General features: G+C 40.5%; 1 protein-coding gene across 1 annotated transcript in view; it reads right to left on the bottom strand.

Moving 5' to 3' along the window:
* The window catches only part of LOC136691657 (gamma-aminobutyric acid receptor subunit gamma-3), a 146,032-nt gene extending 139,808 nt beyond the window's left edge, over positions 1 to 6,224 (bottom strand). Inside the window, exons 1-2 of the mRNA XM_066664330.1 lie at positions 6,106 to 6,224; positions 4,477 to 4,625 (exon numbers count right to left, since the gene is read on the bottom strand). Coding sequence (XP_066520427.1) covers positions 4,477 to 4,625; positions 6,106 to 6,197 — 241 coding nt within the window. The 5' untranslated portion in view covers positions 6,198 to 6,224. The remainder of the gene's footprint in view (positions 1 to 4,476; positions 4,626 to 6,105) is intronic.
* Between the last annotated feature and the right edge of the window lie 7,592 nt (positions 6,225 to 13,816).

Here is a 13,816-nt window from a genome sequence, read left to right as displayed (position 1 = left end):
TCAAGTGTCTGGGAGTCGCTGGTATGAACTGATGGACAATGATTCACAGAGTTGAATCTCTTGGAGTCGACTCAATCTCGGTTTGGACATAAAATGCAAATAAATGTATTTGAAGAAAATAAGTGACCATATTTCTTTCATAATTTTGAATGCTGAACATTATGAAATGTAACATAACTTTTAAGCTTTTGTTTAAGAAAATGCCTAATTTTTTACTATTTAGACTAAAATTAAACCAAAATCAGCTGCCAAAATGTACTCTGGTCCAGTGCGTGGAAAGACTCAGGACATATTCCAGTAATATAGAGGTAGTAGAGACTGAGGAGACTTTAGAGGCCAAAGAGGCCACAGAGGATGTATAAGTTGTAGAGGGTGTAGAGGCAGTAGATGCCATAGAAAGTGTAGAGACTGTAGAGCACATAGAGGCTCTAGAGGTTATCTTAGATTAGAATGTTTAATCCATGTCTTTAAAGAGCTTTCTGCTCTGACTTTCATGTGCGGCATTTTTCATTGATGTCTATAGTGTTCACAGGTTGAGCAATAAGACTGAGAGGCAGTCGGACAGATCTGAGAGAGCGCGAGAGCGGGAGAGAACCCAGCTGCATGCAGTATATTAGAAACCCTTTCATTTACCCACTTGACAGCTCAGAGACTGAGCCGTGTCCATAAGTGTGTACCCCTCATGTTCCCAGAGACTAAGAGTGGGGGACTTTTTTAAAGCCTCGGTGCTTCACTAGCCAGCCATCTCACCACATACCACACACTCACTCTCCAAAGACAACCGCAGTTGTTTGGTAACATTACTCTTTTCCTCTTTTCAGAGTTGGCTACTGAGTGAAAAGGACAAAAGCCATTTCACAGCAAATTGTCTGCAAAGTAATGGGCTTCATTTGTGGGGGCTCGTTTGTGACTGCACACACAATCAAAAAGAAAACTGTCACTAGGGTGGCACCATTCATGTCACTGGGGTGGTACCTTTAAGGGGACCTCCTGTATGTTTAGCTAGGGAGCAGAATTTGACCATGTCCTAGTTAAACTGGATATTTGAGTTATGTAATTCGTATTTTGTTGTGTATTCCTGGTATCCGAAGCCTACTGAACAATAGAACCTGAAAAAAACACGGAAGATAAGTCAGGGTTGAGTCAGTCAACTACTTGGATGGTCGAAAACCAAGGGAAACTTGGGTTGCTGCTGGAAGTTGTATTGGTCCTGCCAACAGGGGGCACTGTCCTGCAGTAGAAAACAGAGAACAGCCCATTTCCCTGTTTGGAATGCTACAATGAAAGGTTCACTGACATTTCTGTGGCTGCACTCAAGCCATAGTTAAAAGGATAAAGTCAGGATAGAGTCATGGTTAATCCACAGTTTACAGCAGGTTCAGATTATAGTGATATTCACTTAGAAATGAATCAGAGCTTTTCTTGTTTTAAATTTAAATTGAGCCACACAAGGTGCCTGTAAACTGAGAGTCCAAGAGTTCTGTTACTCTGAATCATTGGCCAAGAGTTGATCCTGACTCCTAGAGGCTCAAAGAATGGGTTCTTTGGGAGTTGACTCCTAATCTGCATTTATTCTTTACTCTTCCTGCTCTCATTGTGCAGAGAGATGTTGGACCATAAGAACCGATTTGGAACCATGTGTTAGAACCATGTTTTTTTTTTGTTTGTTTGTTTGTTTACATTTAAACACATTTAAACAAAAAAGTCAACTGCATTTTAGATTGAAATCACCTCACACTTCTCTAAAGGAAAACACTTTTTCTTCCATGTAATCAAATACATAGCATCAGATACTGTTTTGCCTTGTTTTTGTCTGTAGTTTTATGTTTTCTGTATTTTGGTTTTGTGTCTTGTGTGGTTCTCCATTTTTATATTGCAGCAGGATTAGAAACAGAAAACCAAACAGCAAAATGTAATGTAATGGACATTAGTCGCAGGTTGTGTTTTTTTTTCTCAATTCTAAAGTTATTTGAGCTTGCTCACTGATCCTGTCTATCTCCAATGTACCTGCCAGTTTGTCCTGCTGAAAGTAGTTTACTTGGCAGCTAGCCATGATGGTTTTCCATTAAGAATGATATTACTGGTTGAACATACCAGCCTTAAAACAACACTACGAAAAGCTCTGTATATGTGTAATATACAATTATTCAGCTTGTTTATTGCAGAGAATCTCACATTTGATAAACCCAAATCTGCAAAAGGTGAATGGGTATGGCAGGCTTGGGCATAGGGGTTTACATAGTAACAAACAGATTTATAATTGTATATATTAACCTCTAAGGTTCACAGATGGAACTTAAAATAACACTAGGTAAGATTTGGTGTTTTTGCGCCTGGGGCAATTCACATTTACAGCACTGTCCTGAAATCAAGGGGAGAGGGATATAGGGGTGTGTTTTCCTGTCCTACTCCAAGAGTTACATAGTGCAATTTCAATAGGACTGAGCCTGGAGCAGCAATGCCAGAGGTTCTGTTCTCCCTATTACACATCAGCAAGGTATCACAATGATTATGAAGCTGAAATTGTAACGTAAAAATGCTACCTAGAGTTTCTTTCAGACCACTGTTTTACTGTTGAAGGTGCATTTCCACAGTTTGTACTTAGATATTTAACAACATTTTATCCGACTTTGCATGCAATGCACAATGAGTGGGTATGATGGTCCTACTTCAAAACTAATTTCAAGTTCAGGCTAGCCATTACATTCAACAATGAATTGACAAAACTGATCTGGACAGTTAGCACTCTCCTCCAAGCATGTTGAGCAATTTAAAAACAGGCATTGTGTTTGCATCAATTCAAAAAGAAGCACTTGTTAGCTTCACATGTCTCAGAGAAAGGATGTGTTGCATTCATCCTACCAGGTTGGATGCATTCTGTGATTGGAGGAGTCCTAGCTAACAAGTGAAATTGCCAAACGGTTAAATTGGCAGAAAACTAGGTGAACAAAGAAATAAACCACTGAGCTCAGTCGTCATTTTGGAACTCCCCTCCAGCACACAGCAGGGTCTCCCTCCTTAAAACCCTGCAGGTAAGAAAGCACTACCCCTTTAAATAAAGCCCAGTGTTGCAACAACTTGTAGCTTCTCTGAGCCAATGATACACAATGCAGCCACAAACCAGTAACACAGACAGACAGATCTGCCAAGAGTTGTTGCACTTCTGCGTAGTGACATCTAAGATCAAGTGCACCAGGAGCTGTTTGAATTGCAGATTGTGATCCATTTTCACTGCATTTGGCATAATTAGATTTGACTAAACCAGAAAATATGCATACTGCTGTCTCTTGGAGCTCGCTTCTGATTTGGGTCATCATTCTGACTTCATTACAGGCAGTAGGAAGACATGAAGCTGACTAGGTCTTACACTTCTGCTTGTGCAGAGGACTTAGAGACTACAGAGCAGTTCCTCTGTTAACACTGGAACTAGGAGATGGAAGATGACAAACATGGTCATTATCATATAACATTGCCTCTTATCTCCATTAAGAAAAAATGTTCATTATATAAAAATGTTGTATTTAAATATGGTCACGTTGTCCTACCATCAGGCTTTACAGGAGGAGATAGATACTTAACTTCCAATGCAAATTACTTCATTCATTCATTATCTGTAAGCGCTTATCCAGTTCAGGGTCGCGGTGGGTCCAGAGCCTACCTGGAATCATTGGGCGCAAGGCAGGAATACACCCTGGAGGGGGCGCCAGTCCTTCACAGGGCAACACACACTCACACCTATGGACACTTTCGCCAATCCACCTACCAATGTGTGTTTTTGGACTGTGGGAGGAAACCGGAGCACCCGGAGGAAACCCACACAGACACGGGGAGAACACACCAAACTCCTCACAGACAGTCACCCGGAGCGGGAATCGAACCCACAACCTCCAGGCCCCTGGAGCTGTGTGACTGCGACACTACCTGCTGCACCACCGTGCCGCCCATGCAAGTTAATATATAAGTATTTTATTTTAATCAACTTTGGGAGAGATTTTATGGTCTTTGTGATATTCTGACCTGGTGTGTAGGGTAGTAGGCTTTTTCAGCTCATGTAAAAGGAAATATCTCCACAGTTTTGAAGACCAGCCTTTCTCCAGACCTGCTCTTTACCCCTGAGGTTGTCTTCCATCACACATCCAACATCTTACTCCGTCTTTGCCAAAATCCTACCTTAATACACACCTGCTTTCATTTGCATAGAACTTGCTTCTGCCCTGAATCTGTTTTACTTCACGTTATCCCATCCAATATGTCATATGTATGGTTTGTATGATGCTTGATAATACTTGTTCAATTTATATGCATGCTGTAAGGCTCTTTGGATCCTTGAAAACTGTTATAAAAATATCATATAGTACTACTACTACTACTACTACTACTAATCCCAGAGAAGACGTATGAACATAGCACTCAGTAATGTACAGTGAGACACATGCTGTGAAAACTGCATGGGGCCAAGATCCAAACGCCACTCACCTCCTATGTCTGGTCGAAGCTTTTTGTCATACTCCTTCAGTAAGTTGTTGAGGATCTGTGTGGCATCTGTCTCATGTGTTCTTGGGGCCAGCATTTGATTCACAGTAACGTCGTCATATTCCTCTTCCTCAGACGCGATGGTTTGAGAACTACAGAAAGGACACAATTTTTTGAATATTTCAACTACAGACCTGCAGCTTCAAAATCATTAAATAACTTCTATAACATGGGATACACACTGTTCAAACTCTGCTTATCACTGAATACATTTAAGGTAATCTCCCCTATCATTGAGTAAATGGAATATGAACTCCCCTATCACTGAACAGACACAGTATAAACTCCTCTAACGTTGATTTCAAATGACGTAAACTCATGTTTAATTAAATAAACACAGTGTAAACTCCTCTCACACTGAGTAAACACAGTAAACTCTTATATCACTGAACCCCAATTACCTCTTGTTTTGTTGTCTTGTATTGGCTCTAAAATGCATTGGAAGGTTTTAGAAAGCAACAAACATTCAGCACAATTTGTTTATTTAACTGCACTTTGAGAAATCTGACTTGTTGCATATAACTGGATTCTACGTGAATATAGCATCATTGTTTTTACTGCTTTCTTGAGGAAGAATTGAGTAGGTGGCATGTGTTTGAATTCAGTCCTTTTAAAGGAACACTGTGTTTTTTTTTTGTTTTTTTTTTGCTCCTGAGGCTCCCCCTAGTGAAATTTATTTTTAGAGCACTCTATTGAAATCAATAGAGAGGGAGTGTTTGTGTATGTGTGTGGTTTCCTACCCTCCTCCCAAAGTTACATAGTACAGTTTCTGTGGTGCTGAACCTAGCGTAGCAACAACAGAGGCTCCCTTCTCCCTATTACAGGTCAGGGAAGCATCACAACGATTTTGAAGCTACACTTTAAAGGGGGAAAACATGAAACATGTTCCTTTAAAATATCATTTTCATTTTCAGTGCAGTTTCACAGCAAGATAAAGTTTGAATAATGACCAAGCTGCCAGTCACAATGTTTGGATCATTCAAGAAAAATAAAATCATTACATCATTAAAACTTTCTGTCGGTTCCTTGTGGCGATAGCATGTACTGGCATGTTTCCTGACGGGGATATATCATGGGGTGAGGGGTCCTAATGGGTCAGCCAGTGACCTGTAATTGATTCCGCACATTTGTAGATCCTCTAAAGGGACCAAAATGCGTCCTACAGGAAATTAGTTGTTACAAATGGTAGGCAAAACCCTCCATCTGTCTATCTGTCTATATGCACACATAAAACACAGCTTTCAGATTAGGACTGAACTACGCCAGACTCACTTCGGTTACTAAGGATACCTGTAGACTTTAAGCATAGCTATAGATTACCGAGCATGTTTACGATCGATGTTAAACGGTACGCTTTGTATATGTAAAGGAGTCGGTGGTCAGTTTAAGGGGAAACCAGTGAGAGAATAAATAAACACGGCGACAGGGAATTATCCCCCAGTGAAAAGCGTGTTATGTAACTTTTGGGGTGATTTGAAAAACTTGAAGCAGACGGAAACAAAAAACGCACCCAGCCCCGAACCATGAGAACATTATGACGCTGAACACTAGCAGAGTAACGAGAGCACTTACCACGCACGAAAGACTGAGAGAAGGAAGAAGTAGAGCAGTAATTTGGTGGGCATGTTTAAGTGAGGCGGTCTCTTCCTTTCTGAATGAGACATGGAGCCAAATAGGTTCTGCCACGAAGAAGACGATAGAAGAAAAGGATGGAAAAGGTTACAGCCGCTTAAGCTTTTCTTCTGAGCTCCAGCTGTGATGACCAGTAAAAAAAAAAAAAAAAATAAAAATAAAAATAAAAAAAACTAAACAAACCAAAAAAAGTGAAGGCTATATTCCAGAATGAATGGGAGATGTCCTCCGCGGTGCTGTCCAGTGCCTGAAGTTCACTTCCAGTGGCAGTTAATGACCAGCACCAGTGTGGAACAGTAACACAGCATCTCCTCCTTCTCCGCGTCCGAGTCCCAGCGCTCTGAGACGCACACACATGCTGACGCTCACGGAGGCAGGGCGCAAACTCCTGAAGTGGACACCTTCGGGAGGGGAAAAAGACCCTCAGAAGCATAGGAGCCCCCCTGCTTCTTTGAGAAATGACGTCATGTTTGCTAGAGCTCCGTTGTTTTCCTGTGTTTCCAGAGTGGAGCGCATGTACCGGGGGGCTTCATGAGCGAGAGCTGTGTTGTTGTTGTTGTTGTTTTCTTTACCTCTTTGACTGTTTTCTTCCTTAAACCCAAACGGAAACACACGTCACTGCTGCTGACCGCCGCGCTCGAGCTCGCACTGTCACGCGCTAACAGTCTGCGCACCAGCACAGCGCGCCCCGCGGACCACACGCAATTCGCCCCTCCGTGGACACCGCCGCCACTCACCTGCGCTTCTGCCGCAGCAGCCGCACATTGACCAGGAGAGTCCAGCGTCACTGACCACCCGGGCTGGACAGTGCATTCGTACACTGCGCGCGCTTCACAGAGTGCAGACCGGGGTGCGCGTGTTTCACTGCTGCGTCCACTACGCGGTAACTCTGCACTTTCCAGAGTCTCCGAGCCCACGGTGCGCGCGCTGAGGCTCCAGGGGGGGCTTTGGTAACTGCATACCGCTACTTCGGTCGAGGATGAACAGGCGCGAGCGCCGCATCTGCAGCCTGCTGTTGGAGACGAGGATTCAGCTCCCGCGCGCCCACGCACCTCAGCCCTACCTCTCCCCCAGAGCTGACTCACAACAACAACAACAACATTATTATTATTATTAATATAACAATAAGAAGAAGAACGCTGTAAAAATGAATTCAACCTATACAACTGAATGTGGTAAAAAGTCTTTTAACTCACCACAGATGGCAGTAAAATGGTAAGAACTAATGTAATACCCATTAATAATTATACCATCATAAAACTCAAACAGCCTAACAATAACACTAATCCAATTCATAATAACACGATAAGGACTCAAATAACAATTAATACATGCTAAAAAATAAACACTATACTAGCACCAGTAATAGGATCGTAATAACATTTCAAATATCAACGCAATAACAATAATTAAGCAATAAAAGAACTGTAATAACACAAACAACATATTTATAACGAATAATATAATCTCATGTAATAAATAATGACAATAATAATAATAGTTATATTATAATAATTATTAACTTAATACCAAACTTATCTTAGTAACGAAAGACATCTTATATGGATTAAAACAAAATTCTGCCTTGCTTTCTTTAATCTAGTGCGATAATAATAATAATAATAATAATAATAATAATAATAATAATAATAATAATATAAAAACCCGCGACCCTCAAATGAATTAAGCGGAAAAGATGATGATGGTAATATTAATACTACTAATAATAAACAAATATGAGCGTATGTTCTATTGCGCCATCGTTTATTTAAGATTGTGGTACACATACAGCATGATGGCATATGAGGACCTAAACTGATTTGACCACCACCCCTCTCCGTTTAATCCCATACTGAATGAATGCTGGTCACTGTAAAGGAAAGGTCAGTCTGTGTGTGTGTGTTTAGACTCTCTCTGAACTTCTGAGCTGAGTTCTGGACACTGAGCTGAGGCTCTTTGCTCCTGATGCGTGACACACTCTCCTCTTGTGGCCAAATCCAGTAATGCACTTCCTACACTTCAGCACCATTTCCCTTTGATTTTTGTATTCTCTTTGGGAGGCCTTGGAGAGAACTGTGTTTTACCAGAGCTGGGTGGAGTACACCCATACTCAAACACGCAGTGATACTTGGCTTAAATAATGACCCAAGGAAAAATAAAATAAGACCCCCCAAAAAAAAACAAATAAATAAATAATAAATAAAATAATAATAATAATAATAATAATATTTGATCAATACAAATGTGGTCATTTATTCAACACCAATTCAAAATGATGTATAGAGAGGAAAAGTGTTAACCTATTATGAAATTTGGAATTGCATGAGTTTGCATTAAAAATATAAAATAAAATAAAAACACTTAAATCTACAAATAAACAGTCATTATTGATCTTTATATCAATGTCACTGGTTAATGTGCAGTTGTTTTATGGCTTGCAGAAATGAGTGACAGTGGAGTGGATTCCTGAGGCAACTGAACTCTCCATCAGAAGACTCCCACTGCCCTGCTGCCTGTTCCAGGGATTAAGGGTTTAAAGGTCCATTGACATGCTGTGCATTATTGTGAGGGATGAATGTGGAGCATTGGAGGGACTTAGTCAAGGCTGCATGTGTAGTGAAGTGAAGAAAAGCCTTTGAGTATGTGCAAAGCAGCCCACTAGGTCTATTAAAGGCCATTATGACATATTTATACAAACCCCATTTCCAAAAATGTTGGGACACTGTGCAAAATGTAAAGTGCATAACCTTAAGGGCTAAAATTTGATATAAAAATTAAAATTGTAAACTCACATTTCATAATGACTTGCACAACGGCAAAGCCACTGTTAATGCTGAACAATATACACAGGTTTCGGACAAACTTGCTGCCATCCAAACAACGTCTTTTTTATAGAAGTCCTTTATAGAAGTAAGTGTATAAGTACTGTGACATGTCTTTAGTGTGGATCCTATCACTAGGAGACACTAGGAGTTAATACGTGGTGATGTCTCATCCATGGCTAGGATTCAGGAGACCACTACTGACTTTGCTCTCTCTGGGGATGGAGGATGCTCCTCGTCCTCTCTCATCAGTTAGTGTGATGCTTGTCAAGGCATATCTTAGCTAACATCAAAGAACTTGGGTCTTAGTGTTCTTCTCCAAACGTGTTCAGCTCTCAAATATTGAGAGCCCATTTCGAATGTGATGCCCACAACACTTATAAATATTCCAGGTTAGCAGTAGTTCATGAAGAAGAGGTAAATAACAACAATTCTTCACCCAACTGAAAAATCTGATCATCTCAAGCTCAATAAACATAAAGGTTCATTCATTCATTGCCTGAAACTGCTTATCCAAATCAGGGTCACGGCGGGTCCAGAGCCTACCCAGAATCACTGGGCACAAGGCAGGAACACACCCTGGAGGGGGCGTCAGTCCTTCACAGGGCGGTACACACTCACACATTCACTCACACCTACGGACACTTTTGAGTAGTCAATCCACCTACCAATGTGTGTTTTTGGACTGTGGGAGGAAACCGGAGCACCCGGAGGAAACCCACGCAGACACGGGGAGAACACACCAAACTCCTCACAGACAGTCACCCGGAGTGGGACTTGAACCCACAACCTTCAGGTCCCTGGAGTTGTGTGACTGTGAGGTTTATTGTGAGGTTAATTTTAATTTGTTTAATAAAAAAAAAAATCATTGTTTATTTGTCATGGCCATGATGATGTTTTACGGAGATAATTATTTTATCATCACCACTTAACATTGTTTTATGGCGATAAAGAATTATTTAGCCCCCTTTCAAACTCTTATAGCTTCATGTGTGAGTGCTATGGGTGAGCCTTGAAGCTGTGGAAATGAAAGGTAAAACCAAAAATAAGCTTCGCAAGCTGGAATACATGGAGAAAATCATGGCAGGAAATCACACAAAGTCCTCATAATTTTTTTATAGGCTTGCTACTTTTGGGGTATGTTTTAAATTTAATTTATAATATCTATTGTGATAATGTGATAATTTGAAATCATTTGCTATCTCATAAAATGTTTAGTTTTTAATGTTGTGGTAATGCAAAATAAAGCATTAAATAAATCAAATCAAATAATATAAAAATATTACCGAGCACAACAAAATGGAGTGGAAAAAAACAATGCAAACCTTGGCCTACCACAGCTTCTGTACAAATATAAACATCTGTCAATCCCCATATGATTCTGATGTTACTGGACATCCTCCTATAACATTTTGTTATGTTGAAACTGCACATTTTACTTTTGAAAATGATTCCATCCTCTGACGATACCAACAAGAGCAGTAGTCAGTAGCTGGACACCAGATTGCTTTCAGTGTTACAATGACACAGTGGAACTGAATTAATGAAGAATTCTTTGTTACTTCACTGGTGATGGCTTCAGTTGGAGCAAAGTATAGACGCATCAAATGGAAAAAACAACTTAGAGGGTACTAAATCCTACACAGACAGATGTAGACCAGATGTTGGCAGCGCACAGGACCACAGGACGGATTCAGCATTCATCCCTCCGTCTATTCCTCCATTCATCCTCTCTGCTCCAGGAACTCCGCTCAGGAGGCCTGTGTGCGTACATGCGTGCATGTGTGTGTTTATAATCCCAGGAGTAATCAGGGGAATCCTTTCTCTTCCACAGCTGCAGTGGTCTACAGGGACACTTCCATTAGGAAAATACCATGCAAAGCTTCCTGCGCAGACTCGCTTCTATGATCCTGTGGAGAGCCGCCATGCACCCAGTGAGTATCAACACAGGCCCAATGGAAAAGGAGAGTATGTCTGCTTGTAGGTTTTTCAGTTTAGAGAGTGTGCTGGTGCTGTTAAGTCCTGCATGGGGATCAGTAGCAGATCAAATTATGTCAGTTACAAAGTCAAGTCCTAGCATTGCACTTCCACTGCTTAGTTTTAGTTCTGAAGGCCTTCAACATGATGGTAGCCCCAGAAGGGAGAGTGGGATAAAAGAGAACTTGAGAATTTGGCATGTAGTTGTAGACAGTCGATGCTTAGAGCTAGGTTGCCTTTTTTTTTTTTTTTAAGCATAGAATCATGACCAAAAATTTACCAGAAGAGGTGAGGAACAGGTAGGAAACAGGGTGAGGCTGGTGGTGGGTGCAAATTTTGTCATGGGAAACAAAAGATTGGAAAGGGGTGGAGCCTTAGGCAGGGTCCTCCCCCCCAAACTCTACTTAAATAAAAAAATTTCATTTTAAGTGTAAGCTAGCAAACAAGTTTAATGCATGTTGTTGTGGAGACATGAGATTATGAAAATGGCTGTGTTCACACTAAGATTGTTTTTTGTTTCGTTTTAAACTGTGGTGTACTTTCTACTGCTAAAAAATATATGTCAAGGCATGACACATGATACACATATGGAAACAACACATACGTTATCAACATTTTCTAAGAATCCGTGGTTCCTCAGAATCTGGAGGTCTGAGAGGTCTAAGCAGACGAAACAAAAGCCAGCAAAGCCATGGTAACTTCTAATGCTAAACCTTTTTCTTCGAATATGGACAGTCCATACTGTGAGTTTATTATTTATCACACTGTTGTCATACTGCCCACCACTAGTGAGAAAACAAGCTGTAATAGGATTTCCTGACACACTATAGTGATGCATTACTTGCACGAGACCTAACTCATGATTAGCTGTTGAGGAGATGCATTGTTTTTAATAATATTACGTTTTGTCAGTCGTATGGTGTAATATTAGCATGTCTGGTAAAATGACTTCAAAAAAGACCTCGCTCTTGCAGTCATTGGATGCCATGAGTATATCATGACAGGAGGCTGAAGTTAACCCTGAAGGGTACAGCAAGGAGTGGATCTCGATGAACAATCTTGCTCTTTAAATATGGCATAGAGGAAGCGTTTAGCCTCGGCTCTGATTTAAATCATTAATCAATCAAAATCAAACTTTTTTTTTGTAACTGTTTCATCCGGTTCAGTGTCACTGTGGGTCCAGAGCCTACCCAGGATCACTGGTCACAAAGCAGGAACACACCCTGGACGGGGCACCGCTCCACAGGGCAGGCTCTGGTTCAGTGACTTCTAAAATGTTGGAGGCAAAAACACCTAGCGTGAACACAGCCTCAAACCCTTTCTCTTCTGACCACAAAACAAAAGCATAGCAGTCGAGAGCATATCAGGCATGAATTTATTGCTTCAGACAGATGTATGCTTTACATGGCAACTGTACATCTCTGAAAGAATCGTAAAGAGAGCAGAAACTCATTCAGTGCAACTTTGGAGCTGCTGATGGCACACAATTTTCTTTTCCCAACATATACGCCCTGATTGGTGGGTAACTCGAGTTTTTGGACATTCTAAATGGCCTTCAGTGACCTGCAGAGTGGCTAAAACCTCACATCAGTACAATGTCACAGTCGTAGCATTGCTGTGTATCAACCAAGCCATTTGTTCTGCAGGTTCACCAGTGAAAGTGAAGTCTAGCAAATATATGTATCACTTTATGATATAAAATTGGATGAGTAGTAAAAATTGTGTAAGACCTTCCTACAAACTTGTAGATATTCAGAATTGCTATAAGTTATTTTTATTTTAATCTGGGAAATTATTTTATTCCGCTCTCTAACTTGTTTCAGGACGTAAAGAGGATCATTCTGCACTGTTCATGGAATATCTGCCAATGGAAAAAAATTCTGTCCCCAGACAAAATCACTTAGAACAAGACAAATCTAGAAATAGGTTGAATAATTTTTTAATATCATTTATAAATATTAAATGTATATAGAGCGGGTTTAAGGTTTTCCACTTGACAAATTAATGTTTGACTACAAATGGTCACTGCACTTACTATTCAATGTCCCTGATCAGCCTCAAACCACAGAACACACACATCCGTTTCCTGCATAAACTGCACCCTTTAGAATAATGTGGTGGCAAGTTTGAGAGGTTGAGAAAGTCTGTGGACCTGAATAAAGATGGAGTAAAGGAACTGTGCTCATGACAGTCCTCTCTCTGTCTCACTGTCAGTTTATCCCTCAGCAGTGTCCTGCTGCCATTACGCTCAACACTGTCCAGGATCGCTGCCAAATGCCTGCAGAGGTGTCATCACACTTCCGCATCACTTACACCATCAAACTCTCACTCACAGTGTCTTTCTTTTCCTCACAAGGGCATTAATGCACCTCCCATCTCTGCAGGGCTTTCATGTACGGCATGAATATGTACTTTAACCATCTGCAGAGGATGGGTTGGAACTGACTTCGAATAAAGTGTCTGGCTTGAGTTAAAAAGTGGCTTTTTCCTGGGGATACAAAGTCCATGTGCGCAGTGTTCATTTTGGCAGCTAGTTTTAGTTTTTGAATATGTATTGCTTTTAGTCATTTAATTATTGTTAGATTCAGTCCATTAACTTTGTAAAAAAAAAACAGATTATTTTTTTTAACAGATTATTTTAGAGATATTATTTCTTACTAACTTTCATAAACAATAGCTTATGTTGTTTATATTTTACAAACACATCAACATCCAAATTTATGGAAGGAATTTGGCAACTCTGTTGTTAAATAAACATTTGGCATTAATTTAACATTTAAATTCAAAGTGCGCTGAGGAGGGCGCTTGCAAACTGACACTGAGTCGACTCGGTGTTTCAGCTCATGAATCAC

This window comes from Hoplias malabaricus, chromosome 3, assembly GCF_029633855.1.
Source record: "Hoplias malabaricus isolate fHopMal1 chromosome 3, fHopMal1.hap1, whole genome shotgun sequence".
Lineage (NCBI taxonomy): Eukaryota > Metazoa > Chordata > Actinopteri > Characiformes > Erythrinidae > Hoplias > Hoplias malabaricus.
Note: the sequence above shows the minus strand (reverse complement) of the source record. Positions and strands in the feature narration are given on the sequence as shown.